This window comes from Anolis sagrei, chromosome 4 (assembly GCF_037176765.1).
Source record: "Anolis sagrei isolate rAnoSag1 chromosome 4, rAnoSag1.mat, whole genome shotgun sequence".
NCBI lineage: Eukaryota > Metazoa > Chordata > Lepidosauria > Squamata > Dactyloidae > Anolis > Anolis sagrei.
In genome coordinates this window covers 203,591,736-203,614,058 of record NC_090024.1, presented here as the reverse complement: position 1 = coordinate 203,614,058, position 22,323 = coordinate 203,591,736, and the positions used below count along the sequence as shown (strand labels likewise).

Below are 22,323 nucleotides of genomic sequence, written 5' to 3'. Positions count from 1 at the left end.
AAGTAACTTTTTCATGTTGTACATGAGACAAACATGTAGCCTTCCCAGCTTCTGCCAACCTAGCCGTTCGAAAACATGCAAATGTGAGTTGATCAATAGGTACCACTTCTGCAGGAAAGTAATGGTGCTCCATACAGTCATGCTGGCCACATGACCTTGGAGGCATCTACGGACAACGCCGGCTTAGAAATGGAGATGAGCACCATTCCTCAGTGTCAGACATAACTAGACTTAATGTCAAGGGGAAATCTTTACCTTTACTATGCAATGAAGTATTGTTGAGATGGGATCCCGATCTAAATACTTAATCTAAAAATGTACACATTCTTAAATATATCTGTGCATGGCACAAAGTTTATGTACATCAGAGAGCAACACTGTCACTCTCTCAGCCCTCTATGGGGACAATTTTGAACTTTGGAGAATTTTGACATTCAGGATAAGAGATGCTCAACCTTGGAGTGGAGTGGAGTGGGATCTCCATCTTTGGAGGCTTTTAAACAGAGACTGGCTGGCCATCTGTCAGGAGTGCTTTGTGTTTTTCTGCATGAGGTTGGACTGGGTGGCCCTTGGAGTCTATTCCAACTCTGATTCTGCAACCCGAGACGACGATAACAATGACGACGATAATGACAGAACAGAACTTGGACCCTCCAGGTATTTTGGATTTCAACTCCCACCATTCCTAACAGCCTCAGGCCTTTTCCCCCTCAGTGACTTAAGTGGCTGAGGGGGGAAAGGAAGAGGCCTCAGGCTGTTAGGAATGGTGTGGGTTGAAGTCCAATAGACCTGGAGGGCCCAAGTTTACCCATTCCTGTGACAGAACATGGTTAAAGTAGTGCCAGACGGCAATACATGGCATGTAGTGCCCCAGAGTATAGTGGGGTCTCCTTCTTTGGAAGCTTTTAAACAGAAGCTGGATGGCCATCTGTCAGGGGTGCTTTGAATGCAATTTTCCTGCTTCTTGGCAGGGGGTTGGACTGGATGGCCCATGAGGTCTCTTCCAATTCTATGATTCCAAGTTCAGACTGGGGAAGGAGATGGAACTATAAGGCTGAACCTGGGTGCATTTACACTGTAGAATAAATGCAGCCTGGCACCACTTTAGCCATCCTGGCACAATGCTATGGAAGAATTGGGAGTTGCAGTTTGACAAGCTCTTCAGCCTTGTCTGCCAAAGAGCGCTGGTGCTTCCCCAAGCTCCAAAGCCCAGATTCCCTTCGCCTTGAGCCATGACGGCAAAAGCGGTGTCAAACTGCCCCAATTCTTCGGTGTAGCGCCCACCCCGCCTGGCACCTGCCTCCTCCTCCCCCTCCTCCCCGCGCGCTCCGCCCTCCCCGCCCCCTCCCTCTTCCCCCTCCCGGAGAGAAGAATCAGCAGCAGGAGGAGGAGGAGGCGAAGGAGAAGAAGCAGCATCAGGAAGGCGCTTGTGAGCGACGCCGGCGCTTTTGCCTCCTTGGAGCCTGTGCAAGGAGCCCAAGAAGCAACCCGCCGCCGGCAGCCATGGGGCGAGTGCAAGGAGGGGTGCGCTGCATCAAGTTCCTGCTCTTCGTTTTCAACTTCATCTTCTGGGTCAGTCTCTTTCAAGGGGCTGGAAAGGAGGGAGGGGGTGGGGGCCAAGGGAAAGAGGATGCTGGAGGGGAGCTCCATGGGCGGAGGGGCAGCCTGGGAAACCGTGCCTTTGGGGCGCCCGACCATTCAGCCTTGGAGTCCCAGGGTGCAGCTACTCTGTGTTGGACACCACTCAAGGGGATGCAATCAATGGGGTTGGAGTCATCATTAGTCTTCTCTGCCAAGCAGTGCTGGTGCCTCACCAAACTCCCAACTCCCCTGATCCCACCGCTTTGAGCCCTGGCGGTTTAAGTCCTGTCAAACTACATCATTTCTACAATATAGTTGCAACCCTCTGCCTGAGTGCTTTTGCCTCTCTTAAAGCTTGCAGACAAGGGATCAGCTATACTGCAAATCCCTTTGGGCTGTAAGTGGTGAAAATCCAAACAAGAGAGAGGAGGAAATAAAAGATGCTCACCTCACCTCCACTCTGCTGTGCTTCCCTCTGATCTGAAAGCAGGGGAGCCTAGAAGTCCCCTTGGTGCCTTAACAAATGATGAAGATGGGCAGGATTTTGGGAAGGAAAAACAAAGCTTCCCCTTCATGTTGGAACTTTGTTTTGAGGCTGCCCACCTTTCTTGCCTTTCTTTCTGCTTGTCGTTCTGCACTGAGAGATGCCCTGTTGACAGATGCTCCTGTTAGGAGATGGAAGATAATGTAACTGATCCCTGATGTATTTAGTGTGCAAGGGAAGTCGTATCATTTAGTGTCATTTGTCTCATTTAGTGTGCTATGGCATAGCTGGGAAACTGTGAAATCCTCCAGATATTCTTGGACTGAAGGTCCCATCAGACCAAGCCAACCTACCCAGTGGTTTACATGACATTTGGAGGCCACAGAGGGCCAAATACTGGTCACCCTTTCCCAATCTACAGTTCTCCAGGTGTTTGCTATTATAGTGGTCATCCACCCTAGTGAGTACAGCTAAAGATCAAGAATAATGGAAATTATTATCTAGTCTTGAGGGCACCAAATGGGCAGAGAATGAAATAAGGGGTACAGTGGGCTGTTGTAGGATTTTTCAGGCTATATGGCCATGTTCTAGCAGCATTATCTCCTGCCGTTTCTCCTGCATCTATGGCAAGCATCCTCAGAGGTAGTGAGGTCACTACCTCTGAGGATGCTTGCCATAGATGCAGGGGAAACGTCAGGAGAGAATGCCTCTAGAACATGGCCATATAGCCCAAAAAAACCTACAACAACCCAGTGATTCCGGCCATGAAAGCATACAGTTTTATCAAACCCTCCAATGCCTATTCAGAGATTGGAATAGTTATGTTCCATGCAATGTTTGGACATTTTCATTTTGACTTCATCTCCCAGAATGTAGTAGAGTTTTTTGAGGACTATCATTCATTTTCCCCCACACTCTAAGTCAGTGGTTCCCAACTCTTTTTTGACCAGGGACCACTTTGGCCAGGGACCACTTTGGCCAGGGACCATTCTCCAACATTAGTACCAAAAGTGTTATAAAACAGTTTTTGGTCAACTTTAGATTTGGTTTGGTGATTTGGGGTGGTGATTCAGAACATTGCATTGGATAGACCACATCAGCTCTAATTTCTGATGCAGAATATATGCTATCCAGTAGTCGCCATCTGTTTGCCCACAGAAAACAATATTTAATAATCTAGAGCTGATGTAGTAATCTTTCATAAGTAGTAAGCCTCTCCCCTCACAACATCCCCATTGCCTCAGCACTATAAGAGGGTTTCATGAGACCAGTTGCTCTTGTTGATGCATAGTTTCGAGGCAGCGGTGTAGTAATGGTGGGGTCATGGATCATTTTTTCGTTCTTGCAGACCATTGGAGGTCCATGGACCACAGGTTGGGAATCACTGCTCAAAGTGGATGAGTTACTTTTATTGGTGTCTCCATCTGCATGTCATTTTCTGTTGTTCTTTGAAACTGATTTGGTTATCAGGAAAGGTGTGGGTTTCTGCTTCTCATAAAAATGCTCCTCACCTTTATTTTGCCTTTTGGTTTAGGTCATACTTGCTTGCTAGAATCACAAGCAAAGCAGGACTGTTTCAAATCATGCCAGGAAAAAGAGGCTGAACCCCATAATGGCACAAATGTGCAAATGCTTCCAATAAGCACATGATCATGATGTGGTTTTAAAAGAAGAGCGTTGTGTTCTGTTTCCTTTCCATTGTGGGAAACCAGTTAAGAAGAAACCACTATGTGTTTTAAATAGCACAGATCAATCAGCATTTGTTAGAAAACCTAGCCATTTTATAAAGTTTTGTAGCTCTGTGGCTGGCTTCCCTAGGGGAATATACATCATGATCCTCATGTGCATTTGAACAAAAAGTTAATTGTACAGATTGTAGAGATCCATCCTTTGACCATGCTTTTCTCATGGAGGTGTCCCATTAACCCACAGCTAGATTTTCAAGTTATGTGCAGCAATTTCATAATTCAGTGCAATATATATTATCTTCAGAAGTGTAATGTATTGTGATGCTAGCTCATATGAAATGTTGTTATGCTGACTATTTTCTCCTGAACCTGTACATCACAAAAGGTAAGAAAAATGAACAGATCAATATCAACATGTTCCTCTGGGGCAAACCCTTTTCCCCTCCTAACACTGGAAAAGCAGAATATTTCAGTGAGCGACCAAGTGGCTTTCCGACTATTAAAGAGAGCAAGCAGCTGTAGTCTATTAAAAATGTATTCATATAGCAGAAGAGCAGCAAATCTATATTAAGTTCTGACACACAGGATTATAAAACTATGTTTTTGACAATCAAATCTCATAGTTCAGGCATAAGTGAGAAAATACAGGTTAAAGGCTCTGTCACCTCTCGCTTTTTGGTTGATTGGTTAGGGAGACAAGTGCTCTTAACAGAATTACTAAAGAGCGTAATAAAAAATAGATGGATATGGAAGTCATGGCTGCAATGGGAGGTAATACCAGTTGTAATCTTGTTGATCCCCATTCCCTTTGATGTGGTTAAAATGGCTGTTCCAAGATTCCTTGCTTGAATGGCATCAAGGGAAATGATTCTGTTGCTGAACAATGTGCTTGGTTTTTGATGGAAATGGGAATCCTGTTCCCCTCCGGATTCTGCTGAACTGTGAATCCCAGATACCTTCACAATTGGCCATGCTGAGTTGGGGCTGCTGGGATTTCCAATCCAAATAACACAAAACAACAGCCATCAAAAAAACAAGCACAACACAAATGCTAGAGGAACAGATCGGGGGGGGGGGGGTATAACATAACTCAATGTGGAAAGCACACCCACATGATAACTGTAACAAATTGAATGTATACAACAACACAAATGTCTATCTAGCTACAAGTGAAAGAAGTACTGGGTAAACAGAAGGAGGGTATTAACATAACATAGATGAAATAGCCACAAACAACCTGCAAAATGTGCAGTGAGCAGAATTGTAACAAATATGAATGTAAACAAAAGGTAACAGTACAAAATAGGAAGGAAATTTGGTCAAAAAGTTGCTTAAACCTAGGCACTGAGCATACAGTAATTGTAATTAATATTCCATTTCAACTATTTTTACCAATAAGCATTGGGAGGGTTACCTGGAGCATTTATTGTCTTTTGAACCACATTATCTTCTATTTACATTATGTTTTATTGCAACTCCATCCATTGCTCATTTTGCATCCAGCTTATGCTTATGGAATAGTTCTTTCACTTGCAGTGTGATTTGTGCTGTATGTCACATTTGCCACATGAATGTGCTTTCCATATTGATTTCTAATCATTTGCATGAAGACATTTGAAGTTGTAGGCTTGAGTCCACAAAAACTAGAACTTGAACTCCCAGAAGGTTCTGCTATCATGGACAATAACCAGGGATTCTGGCAGTTATAAATATCTGGAACACCAAAGGTTGAAAACCAGTAGTTTGTAAGAAACATATAATACCTTTGGAAATAATACCCTTTAAAAGTGACTGAACCCAGTAATTTTATCCTCCCTCCCCCGGCTCCAGTAATCACACCTTTTTGATACTAGTCTCCCACCTCCTCATCATTAACTGGCCAAGACAATGCATGGTCCCAAGGAGGGCTGCAAAGAATTGGCAAGGAGCAATCCCTCAAGAGAAAGTCTGTCAGCTCTAAAAATACAGTGCTAGATGACTGGAGTTGGATTTTAATATTATAGCTAGCAAAGACTTGTCTTTTTTCCGTAAGAAAAGCCCAAGGCCTAATTTTATCTGGGAAATGTAGTTAGTGTGATAAGATTGGAAGCTTATTGCTAATTAACAATGAGACATCACTGTTTGGCTTAGTGGGATAATTCATTAACTGTGTTAATTTGTTATTTGTTGTTTTTTTTAAGTTTCCAAAGTTATTCTTTTAGAATCAGCTATAGCTTTATGAAGGTAGTTCACTCTTTTGCCTAATAGCCTGCCTGCAGAGCTGTGATCTTCTTTCTCAGAGGTAGCTTTTCATTTTAGCATCTTTGATCTCATGGTAAAAAAAATGGTCACTGAGACCAAGTGCATTTTAGGCAATGTAATGAGCATGGTTTGTTCTTTATCATTGTTAATATTTTGAATTAAACTTCTTAGATTTTTTTTGTTGAGCTCACAAGAGTTCTCTACTTTGCTGCATACTGATCAGAATTTTTCCATGAAATCAGAAATGTTCTATCTCTAAATTCCTGAAGAACAAACATCACTTTAAATTGCTAGTATAACACATCTCCCAGATCCGAATACCCACACCAACCAGCCAGTAAAAGAAAATAGCCTGTCAGTGAAACCATAGAAACAGTGAAGGAAATAAACAACCACAATGGGGCACATTTGTTTATCCTTGACATTGTTTTGCTATCAACACACTTTTTCCAGAGCTCAGTGGCCCGCAGTGCCTAGGCATGGCAGCTGATCTGTAATCTAGAGGGAAGAAAAAAGAAGAATTCTTAAGGAACACTATGGGTCTCTTTTAACATGAGCACATTTCCAGAGCTGCATAAAAATGGCCCCTAGGGAGGTACACGTCCCCATGTTGATTCTTCTGTAACTTTGCCTAGACTTCAATCTTAGAAATCAATCTCTCTTTAAAGTAGGGAGAGGAATTCTGTGGCCTCCCAGATCTTGTTAAACTACAGTTCCCAACATTCCTCACAATTGGTTATACTGACTAGGGCAATCCAACAACAGCTCTGAAACTTCTCCCATCTCAAAATTTGGGACCTTCTGGAGTTATCTTAATTCAGTTCTAGGGCATAAAAAACGGGAAAGAGGTCCTAGATAAGTATCTCAGTCCCCTTTGTGTCAATTCAAGAGAAAGTCTCTGAGCTAATTTGAATTTACGCTCTGGAAATGCATTGGAATAGAGGCTTATTATGATGTATTTGAGGCTCTAGGGCAGGGAGACAATGCGACCTATGTTTGAGGGTCCCCAGAGAAAGATTGAAGGAGCTGGACATTTGGTTTGGTGAAAAGAAGACTGAGGGATGACATGATTGCATTCTTTAAAGCTCAAGGACTATCAACGAGAGCATGGGACAGAGAGTATTATTTATTTACTGTAGAAGAAACTAGTGAAAGTGGTTTAGCAGTAGATAGATGGTAGGATAGAGAGATGTCTTCTCCAGGCATCTTCAAAATGAGGTTGGATAACAACTGCTCTGGTTGAAAAACCAACACTAATCAGGGGGTTGGACTCCATGGCCCATGAGCCCCCCTCCACCTCTATGATTATGTGAAAAATCCTATGTGAACCTTGGCCTGGGCTACCTCCCACTAGGAAGGACAAGATTCCTCCTCCTCCTCCTCTGAAATTGTAGCTCAGAAAACTAATGAGAAATTGTGGCTGCTAAGGAAAACTGTTGGAAGTAGTGGAAATTGTATACACTTTGTCTGCATTGTTCTTGTTTAAATAGTAAAGATTCTGGCATAAATCCAGTTGTTAGTTCCAAGTAAAGTTAATTATCGGAATCAAGGGAATTTACAAAAGTGTTGGCATTCAGTTCCTATTGATTCAGTAGCTCTACATTGACTGATAGTAACATTTGGATTTTTACCTGTTTCCTTATTTACATTTCATTAGTTTATTTACACAGGAGACATTAGGAGTGAAGACAGAACCAATGTAAAAGAAAAGAGTCAATGTGGACAATGCAGCAAAAATTAAAGATATACAATGCAATACCAGTGAATCAATTGCTAACTCACCTGTTAGTCTTACCAGCCTTCTTTGAGTCATGTTTCATTTTTATTTTATTTTTAAAAAGTCACTTTTTTTAGTTGAAAATCCAAATCTTGGAAAACATTTGATGAAAAGTTCTAGAATCCCCTTTTAAAAAGAGCAAAGCTGCTTTGGAAATCTGGGTAGCTGTTTCCTGGTTGCATCATATTGTGCCAGCCAGTCCACACTGTGCAGAGCTGGCTCCTCCAAAAGAGCAAATCCCCTCCCTGTCTGGAAACTGTGCTTTCAAAATAGCTCAATTTCTTTTAAAAAAAATAACAGAGGAGGGAATTGTGTCTGTCTTTATCCTTAGGTACTTTTGATCCATATAAACCTGAATAGTTAATACTAGATTTTACAGGTGCAAAGCTGCTGTAGATATGAAATCTTACTGTGTGGCAACAATGACAGTGAAATGTACTGTTTGAAGCATCTTTCATGTAAGCAGATATTTTCTTTTGCCTTATTTATCTTGAACTTATTCTCCATGTGATTAAAATCAAGTCAACATTTTCCTTTCTATTTAATACCATTTCCTTGCTGCATTGGGTGGGTACTGCTATGTATTTCCAATGGTGAAAGCAACATTGTGCTATTCATTTTAACAATGGCACTAAATCCCCAAGCAAGCGATAACAGGATGATAGGAGCTGGTGAGAAATCAGTAGAACCCAGAGGCAAAAGGGGCAGTTTGGAACCACCTATTTCCTTTGATAATGCAACAGAGTTTTGGCAAATTCACAAAAAAAAAATTTAATGGAGTTGGCCATTGTTGTCTCACAACCTCTTTCTTGCTGCTCACTCCATCGCTACATAGTACTTCTCTACTTTGTTTTAATAGCTGATAAGTTTGAAAATTTACTTCGCATATGTTCCACTGGTTTTTGTTATTTATTTAAAATATATTTGAACAGCCTTTATCCTTCTGGACAAAGAAGTTGTAGAGAATTAAACTAAAACCAAAATTCTCAGGATAAAACCCTTCAGAGGCAGCTAAAGCAGTGAAACAGTTCCTCATAGGCCCATTTAAAGCATCTGTCGGAAGTGTTTTGAATGCAATTTTCTTACTTCTTGGCAGGGGTTGGACTTGGATGGCCAAGCGGTCTCTTCCAACTCTATGATCTGGCATTAAAATATTGCAAAGCTGGCATCCTCATTCCTTTGTGGAGAAGAGTGATGTACTCTTCAGGGGGAGGAACACTAAATCCTTCCTGTTCCTTGAAGCCCATACAGCTATGTTGTACAATATAGCCCAGGAATGCTTTGCTGACAGTTAGAAGAACACATTAACACTTCAAAGGCCTCATTACATTACAGGCTTAGGGCTAGTCCCTTTCATCAATTCAAGAGAAAGACCATTTCCCTTGGAGTCCTACACTTTGTGAGTACTCATACACACCTCTGCCTCTCAGATGACTGCTTCCCCTTGCTGAAGATGGTAACTTTCTATACTCGTATCTAGGTATTTTTATTTGTCGTGTCAGGGCAACCAGTCAATTATATTACATTTCTAACTGAACAAAGCAAACAAACAAACAGACAAAATACAAAATTTGTGAGTTTAAGTAGTTGATTAAATGTCTTTTGACCAGTAGCTAGCCACTTGGAGTGCTTCTGGTGTTGCTGCAAGAAGGTCCTCCATTGTGCATGTGGCAAGGCTCAGGTTGCATTGCAGCAGGTGGTCAGTGGTTTGCTCCTCTCCACACTCGCATGTAGCCCCATTTCTTGAGGTTGGCTCTGTATCTTGTGGTGTCAGAGAGCAGTCTGTTCAGCGCCTTCCAAGTCGCCCAGTCTTCTGTGTGCCCAAGGGGGAGTCTCTCATTTGATATCAGCCATTGGTTGAGGTTCTGGGTTTGAGCCTGCCACTTTTGGACTCTCGCTTGCTGAGGTGTTCCAGCGAGTATCTAGGTAGAAAGCTCTGAAAAAGTAATCAAAGGCTAGCTACCCTTCCACTTGTCTGTTACCCAGAAGAATCCTGCTACATTGTCCATTACATTGACACCACCACTTGGGACTGGGGTAGTTTCCAGGCCCAAGTGGTTGTGGAGCAGGAATTCGCCCTAAGTGGCCAATAAAACCAAGCTGTCCACTTCTGCTGGCTTCCCAACTCAGTCTTCTGTGTTGACCTGTTGCTGCTGGGAGATGTGCCTTCCCACAAGATTTTAAGACATAGTAATCTGGGGTAACAACACATTTCTTGTGCAGTTATGCATAAATGGTTGATAATGTATATTTGTATTTTTCTTACCTACCTGCATTTAGCATGTTTTGTTTTATTATTAATTAATGTTGTGCTTTTAGCTTGTTTCCAATTTATGATGACCCTAAGGTTGGGGCTGAGGATGCATGACTCTCCCAAGATCACCCAGTGAGTTTCCATGTCCAAGTGGGAAATAGAACACTAGTATCCAGAGTCATAGTCCAAATGGGTTGCTGTAAGTTTTTCAGGCTGTATGCCATGTTCCAGAAGCATTCTCTCCTGATGTTTCACCTGCATCTATGGCAGGCATCCTCAGAGGTTGTGAAGTCACAACCGCTGAGGATGCCTGCCATAGATGCAGGTGAAACGTCAGGAGAGAATGCTTCTGGAACATGGACATACAGCCTGAAAAACTTACAGCAACCCAGTGATTCAGCCATGAAAGCTTTTGACAACACATAGTCCAAATGCTTAAACCACTACACTATGCTGGGAGGTAAACAGGAAAGTTACTGGAGGGTAAATATGTTTCTATTTATGGGTCTGTATCCAGAGATGTGCATCTCTGAAGAAATTCCACTGTGGGAGAGGGCTATGGGTTTCTCTTAATATCCCATTTGACCCGTGGGTTAAAATACATGTTGAAGATAGCTGAATTACAGATTGAATGTCACTACAGGGCCAGGACAAAGAACTATGCCAGCAGAAAAAGTACCAACCAAAACTGTATCTCTATACCTACTACATTCCACTTCACACACCTGTTGAAGTAAGATGTTGTCTGTGAGAATTCTTCTGGAATTCCTTTCCATTGGGAGATGACATTTTTATTTATGAATGTTACTCTTGATCATATTGGTAATGGTTAATCAACTAACTGACTTCTCATGAATACCTTACTGCTTCCAAAGTGGGCCATTTCTCAGTTCTCTGGCCATCACCAAAGCCCCCAAATCTACCCACTCTGCAATTTCAGTGCACACACTGATGGTTTCTCACAGTAATGCTAATGTTATCATATAACTACTTTGGTGCATGTTTAATTCATTCCATTTGGTACTACAGGGAAGAAGGAGTTTGGTCTGCGCTGAGATGGCCTCATGATGTACCAGTAATATGTTGTGTGTTATGGCTGCCAGCAGACATTCCAAGATTGTGCCCATTTTGCTCTTACCTTTCCCATTAGTACTGTAGTTCTTGGCCAGAGAATTTGTGAATTTTAAACAATCTAATGGGAATTTTCAGTATCATTATGGAATAAGTTGTTAATCACTATAGGGAAGAAGAGCACAGCATACAGTAATTGCACTCTCTGATTTTTAACACTCTAATGATTCCAAAGCCTAATGGGAATTAATTTTCTGCCTCCTTTTTTTCTAGGATTAATAGTGGGATGCGCTGCCTCATTATGAGGCTTTTATACTTATTCGAAAGGTCAACATTAAATGATGCACCCTCAGGGGCCTTCCAGATAGGTCCAAAACCTGGGAAGAACTGGGTTTTTTAACCCAGTTCCTCCTGGATTTCTGTCCTGTCCCCCACAATCCCAGATTTTTCCTCGAGGAGTGTCCTGGATTTTTCCTCGAGGAGTGGGTAGATACCATCCCAGGTCAACCAAAGGCCCCCCATTTTCCCAAAAACACTTTACCCAAGGGGCTTGCCAGCAACACAGGCCCCTCCTGAGAGTTCTCCTGACATGCAAAAATGATGTATCCAATGCAAATTGACCATGGTTCAAAGTCCAATCTCCTGCATAGTCAGAGTCTGGGATTGCTCTACTATTGACTGGCTCTGCAATTGGAGTGAAATATGCCAGGATCTTTGTCTGTGTCCTCTTATCACAAGAAGGGGAATGCACTTCACTAAACTCAGTGGAGGAAAGACCCAAGTTCCCCTGTACCCCTGCCTGGTCAGAACCATTGTCCTCACAGCACAAGGCAGTTGCTCCCCTTCCAAATTCAGTTCCTTTTGTGGATTCCTGTGCACTAACTTTATCTAACTGTGTGCACCTTTTCCATGTCTGCAGTACAGTCTTAGGACAGGGAAGTAAAATGTCTTTATCTTTGGAGCACCTTAATTAAAGGACCAGCGTGGCTTGAGAGGAGGAGAGGAAAAAGCAAGTTTACAGAAGTGTTGTAATTCCCGGTGTGGAGTTTTCCGTTTTCTGTTTTGGGATTCTCTCTGTTTTCAATTTGTGGAGTTTTAGTTTTAGTTTAGTTCAATACTCCTCAGCAGTGGGTGTTGCTTTCAAAGTAACAGAGATAAGTCTGAGCAACAAGGAGTAAGAGGTGGCATAAGCAACAAAAGTAATGCGAGCAAACAGCCAAAGGTTCTAAAACAATGTTGTTCACTGCTCAAGCTGGAGATAACTGAAGCAGACAGGAGCAGAATAGGGGGTATGATAATATAAGAAAATATTAAAAGATAAAAGTAGGAAAACAATGACGAAACTGTCTCTTATGTATCAGGTGATGAGGGTGGAGGAGGGTAAGATTTTTGTGGTGAAATAGGGGGTGGGTGCCCTCCCACTGCTTTGGGCTCCAGAAAAAAGAGGGAACGTGTGGCTATTATGTGATGAAATTGGCATCATAAATAAGAAAGAACCACTAGTATTCATGGTGAATCCATTACTAAAAGCACCTTCTGTGTGATGTTAAGAACTCTGCTTTTAAAAAAAAAAAACCTCCCAAAAGTTGTAGACTAGTATGAAGGAAGTAGCACCTGAGTATGTTTTTCTTCATCAGCAGTTCTGAGCTCAATAATAATAATAATAATAATAACAACAACAACAACAACAACAACAACAACAACAACTGAAATCCATTTACTGACCAACACAGTCAGAATCTTCAGCACTGGCATCAGTATGGAGTTCGAGCTAGACAAATGTGCCACAGTGCCATTAAAGAAAGGGAAAATTACTCACAGCGAGGTCATAGAGATGCCAAATGGTCAAATCATAAAGTGCAAACAGCCTGAAACCTATAAATATCTGAGCATACTACAGCTGGACAATATCAAGTATGGACATGTGAAAAATGTAGTCAGCAAAGAATATGTCCAAAGGGTCAGAAAAATTCCGAAAAGCAAATTAAATGGCAGAAATACGATCAAGGCTACAATCAACACCTGGGCCATCCCCGTCATCAGATACACTGCTGTGAACTGGAGCCGCCCTGAGTCCCTCTGTGGAAGTCAAGAAAGGATGGGATACAAATGCCCTAAATAAATAAATAAATAAGCAGAGCTGGATGAACTGGACAGAAAAACAAGAAAACTGATGACAATCCACTACTCATTACATCTGCGTAGTGATGTTGACAGACTTTACCTGCCTGGAAAATCAAGAGGCAGAGAAACAAATGGTAAAAGAGAAACATGCACTGGCAGATTATTTGAAAGGCAGTAAAAAACCAACATTGATCGAAGTCATTAGCATAAAACTACTTAAATTGCAAAAGACAAAGAGAGAATATCGTAAAAATACATTACAGAGCAGAAGAGAAAACTGGCAAAAGAAGGCTCTCTGTGGACAGTTCCTGGGAAAAATTGAGAACCTATTTTGACAAGGAAAAAACATTGATGTAGCTCACAAAATGAACTTTGAAAAAGGAGACGGGCCTGATTCTTGCAGCCCAAGACCAAGCCATTAGAACCAATGTCATCAAAGCCAGAAAAGCCAATGACAGACTCTGCAAGGAACCAGACAAAATGATGGATCACATATTCAACTGCTGCAAGAAGATTGCACAGATGGACTACAAGCAGAGGCATAACACCATTGCTCAGATGATCCCTTGGAACATGTGCCACAAATACCACCTGCCTGCAAGAAAGAACTGGTGGGATCACAAGCCTGAAAAAATTACAGAAAATGAACACATCAAACTAGTCTGGGATTTCTGAATTCAGACTGACAGAGTTTTGGAGCATAATACTACTGACTTCATAATTATGGAGGGAAAAATTAGTATGGTTCATCGATGTTGCAATCCCTGGTGACAGCAGGATTGACAAGAACTGGAAACGCTTACATGATATGAGTATTTAAAGATAGAACTGCAAAGACTCTGGCACAGGCCAGTAAAGGTGGTCTCAGTGGTGATCAGGCCACCCTACTCGGATCTGCACACATTGTTCACCGATACATCACACAGTCCTAGGCACTTGGGAAGTGTCCGACATGTGATCCAATACATCAGCCAGCATAGTGATCTTGTTTGCTGTGTACTAATCTTGTTATGCATCAAATAATAATAATAATAATAACAACAACAACAACAACAACAACAACAATACTATCTTTATTTGTATCCCGCTTTTCTCCCTCATGGAACCCAAAGGGGCTTACAACATATTAAAATCATATAAACAACAATCAAATTACATCAATAATAGATATAAACATCATAAAATTTAAGAAACAACTACAGCGTACATTCACATTCATATGGCATTATGTTGAGATATATTGCACTTTGCTCCAGTCTATAATGTATGGTGTTGTAGTCGGGCATGTAGCCGGGGGGGGGGGGGGGTTATAGGGGCTTCAACCCCACCCCCGAAATTCTCATGGTGGTCCGCGAGAAGGCCTTACTGGTACATTATTTAAACTGTTATGTTTATTAATATCATGATCTGATCACCATTCTCAATATATCCCATATGCATGGGGGTATTAGGGCAACGATGCCCTCTTTCACCTAGACTAAGCCCCCCCCCCCCCAGAATCAAACTCAGCTCCCCCCCAAATCAAAATCCTGGCTACGGGCCTGGTTGTAGTAAATAGCAAATATTGTGCAACCACTCCTGCCTTTTGTTTGATTTCCCCTTATTCTGATGACATGCCTATCAGTGCTAGTTGCAAACTGAATAACCAGCTGCCTTTTTATGACATCCCAAATTTAGTCTCTGAGACAATTGCATCATTCTTTCTAATAGTAAGTCTAGCCTTGACTGAAGGCTTTATGTCAAAACAATAAAATAAAAAGTCATTTTAGGAGTAATAATAGGTTCTTCATTTGCCCACTATGGTATATTCTAAAGTTCCTCTATCATCCAGGAAGGTTTTCAGAGGAATTTTTAATGCTTTGTGTTTATCACTGAGATTGTCTTTATAGTCAAGTGTTCCTAGGTGTTTGAGATTCTTGACTTCATGTGTAAATTCCAGTTCATAGTCAAGAGCAGACTTTTATTAAGATGTACTTTTGTTAAGAGATATTGTAAATGTACTATAACCCCCCTCTCTGGCACTGTCTCATCCAAATGTAACTATATGCTGTCTTTCTGATCCCGGGCCTTTTGCTATTTGGGAAAATGGGTGGGTGAGTAACAATGTTTTGAGTCCAAGGGAGCAGTTATGTAATGAGGGGTATTTGAATAGGAGGACAATGGGGCATCCTTTTCTAGACTGTGCAAATATGATCCTTTTTCTAAGGCCAGTTCTGAGCATTGAGCTTCTACGGTTTATGTTCCTTTGCTGAATGAGTGCTGAGAAGATTGTTATCAGACCATTTAAGCACTTGGTAGAAGCAGCATGTCTCTGCAGGAAGCCTTGGGTCTGACCACATTTCGGGTTTGGTAATGAGTGGGTTGGGAGATGAAAGAGAGAGAGAGAGAAAGAAAGAAAGAAAGAAAGAAAGAAAGAAAGAAAGAAAGAAAGAAAGGCGAAAAGAAAGAGCGAGTCTTGGGATCGATCTGCCTCATGATGTTCTGCCAACAAGCTGTGTTATTGCATCATCACATAAGCACAGCTTTTTATCTCTTGAACAATGACTGGATCCAGTTCAGTCATTTTAGTGTTGACTCCATCTCAGCGGAGACTGTCACCAGGAATATGAGGTGCTTCAGAAGCAAGCGTTCCTTTGCAAGTTATATAAGAAAAGAGTTTTAAAATGGCATTTGGGAGAGAATATTTTGCAAAACCTTAGGAGAAATCCCCAGTGATGTAGCCATGTTAACTCATTTCAGCAAAGACAGCATGTCCTGCAGTATCTTAAAGGCTAACAGGTTTTATTTGGCATACAATATTAGGGATATAAGTCAACTTCATCAAGGAAGCTTCATCTGATGAACTAGGGTGCAGCCCAGAAAAGTTTATGCCAAATAAACCTTGGTAACAGTTAAGTGCCACCTCTCTGTGCTTTTATTATAAGGAATGTTAAAGAATTGTGCCTGTCCCACATCTGTTTCAGCTGGTCAGGTGCTGTCATCAATTCCAAAAAGTTCTTTTAAGGACTTTTTTCGTACTAGTGGATTGTGGAAGGGAAATAATAGACAAAAGAGTAATGCATTTTCTACAAAATATTCTGATTTATAACCCACATTTGTACATAAAAACATACACAAATAATAATAATAATAATAATAATAATAATAATAATTTGTACCTTGCCACCATCTCCTCAAAGGGACTCGGGGGTGGCTCACAGAAGCACTCCAAGTCCACATGCAGACAACAATGCATAAGTATCTATACAATGACATAAGTATTATTTATTTGCTATACTTGTATACTTCTAGCCCCTCTCAGCCCGGAAGCGACTTGAGGTGCTTTAATAACAGGTATAATAACAGTGCATAAAAATTTAATTAATAAAATTGTTAAAATTTGAAAATTATAAAATTCCTAAAATGCAGTGGGATCTGCCAGCCAGCTATCTGTCATAACAATCAATCAAAGTGCGGGCCAGTACTATCAATGATTCATCACATTGGCCATGGATTATTCAAGATCAAAGACCTGTCTAAGAGCCATGTTTTTAGATTCTTTAGACTTTTAGACATGTTCATGCTACTTCGCACTTCTTTATTGTTTCATCCATCATCATCCACCACTTTCACAAGAAATACAATCTTTTTACACAGGAATACAGAGAAATATTTCCATAAATTTTAAGGATGGGATTTTTCCACATGGTCACAGATCTTGTTGGGTCAGGTCACAAAAATATCTTCTCTTTGGAAAAGGTGAAACCTGGTACAAACGGATTCCATGGCACATTTTCTGGATTCCCCAGCCATAGCATAATATAGTGGTTCTCAACCTATGGTGTCGTCCCCCCCCCCCCCCCCCAGATGTTCTAGCCATCAACTCCCAGAAATCCTAACAGCTGGTAAACTGCCTGGGATTTCTAGGAGTTGCAGGCCAAAACACCTGGGTGGGGGACCCACAGATTGAGAACCACTGGCTTAATACAATAGTCTGCCAATTCAATTATTTACTATTATGTTGGGCTTGTATAATTGTTAATCTGGTTTTACCATTCCCTGCAGGAAACATGGGGATATTTGGAGGTTTTTCCAATTTCAACTAATCTATCACTTCATTTCCACCCTGCATTTCCCCTAGAACTACGACTCAAATACTTCCAGTATTTCACCAAAGTAAATTATCTACATTATATGGAACCCAGAGTGGCAAAATGGGTTAAACCCTTGTGCTGTCAGGACTGCTGACCAAGAGGTCAGTGGTTCAAATCTGAGGAGAGTGGGTTGAGCTCCCTCTGTCAGCTCCAGCTCACCATGTGGTAACATGAGAGAAGCCTCCCACAATGATGGCAAAACATCAAACATCCAGGGGTCTGCAATACCCTTGCAGATGCTCAATTCTCTCACGCTGGTTGCAGCTTGCAGTTTCTCAAGTAGCTCCTGACATGAAAAAAAATCTAAATTATTTATTTGTTACAACTGAAATGAAGCCCCAATAATAAAATGGGGTTACTTGGAAAAAAGAACTGATTACCCAAATGCTGCTGTACCAAGTTCTCTAGCTCGCAATTTGTTTAAGTTGCCTCTAGCTTTAGGACACAAGGGCAAAGAGGGTAACATTACACATGTCTGTGCAAAGCAAAGGTTTCCAGCAACAGCCCTTTGAAGCAAGCAGTTGTCAAAGGGGAACATTACTTGAAGCAGGTCACAGGAAACTGACAGCGAATCTGCATGACTTATCTTTCAGTATCAATATCCTGAGTACTGTGATCTTGCATTTTCATAGCTGACAAGTTGCATTTACTGTCTCACGAGCCTAAATGAAATCCTTGACATTTATCATGATAACAAAATATCTGTACAACTTTGAATAACTGTTATTGTGTGCCTTTGACAACCCAAAGGTCATGAGGTTTTTCTTTGCAAGATTCGATCATAAGGAATTCTTCCCCTGAGGCTGAGAGAGTGTCACTTGCCCAAGGTGATCCATTGGGTTTCCTTGACTGCACAGGGATTTGAACCTTGGTCTCCAGAATCATAGCCTAGCTTTCAAAGAACTACAGTTTGCTGTGATATAGATTTAATATAAAAGATAAAGGTTTCTCCGGACGTTAAGTTTAGTCGTGACCGACTCTGGGGGTGGTGCTCATCTCCATTTCTAAGCTGAAGAGCCAGCATTGTCTGTAGACACCTCCAAGGTCATGTGACAAGCATGACTGCATGGAGTGCCATTACCTTCCTGCAGAAGCGTTACCTATTGATCTACTCACACTTGCATTTTTTTCAAACTGCTAGGTTGGCAGAAGCTGGGTCTAACTGCAGAAACTCACCCAACTCCCCGAATTCAAACTGCCAACCTTTTTGTCAGAGAGTTTAGCAGCTCAGCGGTTTGACCCGCGGCGCACCCAGTGCGCATATACAGTATATGAAAATAATGAAATTCTGTAATAAGCAACTTTTTCCCTGGTGTCTCAGAGCTACATGAATGTTTCTTGAGACATATTGTTGTATGTGATTCCTACAAGCCATCAGCATATCAATAGGAATGGAAAGATGATTTTAAAATATTTAGAAATAGTTGATAAATTGGATTTCTGAAGTGTCAGGAAATCCTGACTTATGAATTTTAGACAGGCAGAACTCATGACAAATGCATGTGATAGTGTTTCTTGCTCAAGTTTCCTGTGCAGATAATCACTTATTTCTTCTTCTTTTTTGTGCAGGAAAACTAATATTTGTTTTTGACCAGAATATGTGCCAGACCTGAAATTGTCTTTGAAAAGTGTGCAATTATAGATGACTTTCTCTCGGTGATGAAAAAATATGTAATATTACTCATTCTTCTCCATGAGAATGAATTTAATGAAGATTCACATCCTTAGTCAATTTGACACTTTAAATACCAATAAACAGTGTAGAAACAGTGGCTCGTGCACAAGCCACATAGCACTGTACTTGTGCATGGCAGAGAGTACAAGCGTGTTGATTGAGTTTGGGATATTGGGAATAACATAGGAAAATTTGTGAATTTCTTCATAAATGGGACCAAAAAATAGGAGAAAGAAAAACTGACATATTTCTCAATCCAGGCAGAGAACTGAATGTTTAGCTTTTAAATGATTGCATATTAATTGCTGTATATTCATTAAAATTTAGTTGTACTGCTGTCTTTTGTATTGACAGAGATTTCATCTTGACATTTACATTGAGAATAGATGTAGGATGCTATTTCTATGCTAAGAATGGCTGTCCCATGTGTTGTCAAAGGCCTCCGTGGCCAGAATCACTGGGTTGCTGTGAGTTTTCCAGGTTGTATAGCCATGTTCCAAAAGCATTCTCTCCTGATAATTCTCCCACTTCTACGGCAGGCATTCTCAGAGGTTGTGAAGTTTGTTGGAAGCTAGGTAACTGAGGTTTACATATCTGTGGAATGTCCAGGGTGGGAGAAAGAACTTTTTTCTGTTTGAGGCAAATGTGACTGTTGCAATTGGCCAGCTTGATTAGCATTAAATGGCCTTGTAGCTTCAAAGCCTGACTGATTGCTCCCTGTGGATTTGCTTTATTTACTGTCTTGATTTTAAAGTTAGAACAAAATCTGGCTACCAGTATTAAAAACTCTAAAATCAGGACAATAAATAAAAAATAACATTAAAAAGGGGGGGGGATTTCAGACAAGAATCAAACAGGGCCAGCTAACACCTCCCAACAAAGGATCCCCAGGCAGCAATCAGTCAGGCTTTGAAGCTATAAATGTGAATCAAGGTAGCCAATTGCAATATTCACATTTTTTTTCTCCCACCCTGGACATTCCACAAATATATAAACCTCACTTGCCTAGTCTCCAACAAACCTCGCAACCTCTGAGAATGCCTGCCATAGATGTGGGTGAAACATCAGGAGAGAATACTTCTGGAGCATGGCCAGGCAGGATTTGTCCAGAAGAGGTTTGCCATGCCATTCTCTGAATGCAAACCCAAGACTCTTTAAGATAGAACCATGGCAGTTAAAGCAGAATCACGGTGCTGCAATTGTGTAGTGTGAAGTATCCTAGGAGGCAGGTATGTAGGTTACGACTTCAGCCAACTCTTTGGCTGAAAATATAACTAAGTACCGCACAACCAAACAGGAAATAACAGTTTCAAACCAGGAACAGAATTGTTTTCAACTTGTTACCCAGTGTTATTGATAGGTGTGAATGTGAGGGTGATGTATGAGAAGTAAGAAATGATCTTTCTACTGGACATTGATGTGGTTTTTGTCAGATGACTTTTCAGTGAATGTGAAGTTGTTCTGTGAAGGGTGAGAATGACCTTTCTGTTGCGCATCAATGTGGTTTTTGTCAGATGACTGACATTAAAACATTTCTTGATTTTCCATTTCAACAAGCTCAGTGAAATCAGAGTCATAAGTTTCACCACTTCTGTGGTCCCAAAATCCTTTGGTGCATTATCATAGGAATGGGTCCTTCTCACGTACCTCACAGACTTGGACACTGGAAACTAGGTCAACCAAAGAGTATTATGTGACATCTTTAGTACTAGTCAGAAATATGTACCAGTCATAAATAATCAGAATGTATTGGGATAATGAAGCATCTTTCTTTCTCAATGTCTGTTGTTCTTTTAGGAAAACCCGCTATAGAAATGACATGGCAGCATGTCTTTTTTTCCTATTCTTGCACTTTGTACAAGAGTAGGAACTCCAGCTAGTTCAAAATACGGCAGCCAGACTGGTTACAGCAACATCTAGGTGTGAGCATATTACACTTATCCTAAAGTCACTCCACTGGCTGCCAATTAGTTCCTGGGCAAACGATTCCATCAGCGCTGTCTCCGGAAAATCCTGCAAATCTCAGGAATACAAGCAGACAAACGTCAGTGTGCTGGAAGAAGCAAAGACCACCAGCATGAAGCAATGGTCCTCCACCATCAACTCTGCTGGACTGGCCACGTTGTCCAGATGCCCGACCACCATCTCCCAAAGCAGTTGCTCTACTCTGAACTCAAGAACGGAAAACAGAATGTTGGAGGACAGGAAAAGAGATTTAAAGATGGGCTCAGAGCCAACCTTAAAAACTCTGGCATAGACACTGAGAACCGGGAAGCCCTGGCCCTTGAGCACTCCAGCTGGAGGTCAGCTGTGACCAGCAGTACTGTAGAATTTGAAGAGGCACGAATGGAGGGCGAAAGAGAGAAACGTGCCAAGAGGAAGACGCATCAAGCCAACCCCGACTGGGACCGCCTTCAACCTGGAAACCAATGCCCTCACTGTGGGAGAAGATGCAGATCAAGAACAGGGCTCCATAGTCACCTATGTACCCACCGCCAATACACTGATCTTGGAAGACAATCCTACTTGGACAACGAGGGATCACCTAAGTAAGTTCCTGGGCAAAGTAGAAGGTGTTGGTTTTGACCTTTAAATCCTACATGGTTTGGGTCCAGATTACCTACAGGATCACCCTGCCTTGCTCACACAATTATTTCCATTGTTCCATGAAATGGCATGGCCTGACTTACCAGGCCGTGGAGGTTGCGGTGTGGGGTGTTCCCCCCCCCCCCGCCATTTGGCCTGAGGGGGGCTTCTTCTTCCCAGAAGCCCCCTCACCCAGCGGGAAAGTTCCCGCGGTTTAGATAGATGGCCCTATCAGCTGCCGGCCACGCCTCCTGGCAGGAGAGCCCACAGCTGGCCTCTCCTCCCTCGTGGGCACCCTACTTAAGGCTGCCCTTGTGCCCACCATCAGAAAGAAAGCCCCTGCTTCAAAGTTTATTCATCCATTCTTTTATTTAAAGTATCCCCCCACCCCAATTTCTCAGAGAGCCAGTGATTTGAGTGTTGGACTATGGCACTAAAGACCAGGGTTTGATTCTCCACTTGACCACAGTGTTGGACTACAGTGTCCATCATTCCAACCAAAGCAAAATAACGGGGATTGTCTTCTGACACCAGCAGGAAGTGCCAGGTTAGGGAAAACTCCATTCAGCAGTATTACACAAATCATCTTTGTTCAGATTCAGCCACCTATCCTAAATATGGCCTTAGTAACATTGGTCCAAATTACAGCACTTCATAGTGCTTCCTGATGTGTGTGAAGTGCTTTGAATCCTGATAGGGTCTCTATAAT

General features: G+C 41.7%; 1 protein-coding gene across 1 annotated transcript in view; it reads left to right on the top strand.

The window, feature by feature from the left end:
- Positions 1-1,359: 1,359 nt before the first annotated feature.
- The window catches only part of TSPAN2 (tetraspanin 2), a 62,304-nt gene continuing 41,340 nt past the window's right edge, over positions 1,360-22,323 (top strand). The window contains exon 1 of the mRNA XM_060772556.2: positions 1,360-1,572. Within this exon, the coding sequence (XP_060628539.2) occupies positions 1,504-1,572 (69 nt within the window). The 5' untranslated portion in view covers positions 1,360-1,503. The remainder of the gene's footprint in view (positions 1,573-22,323) is intronic.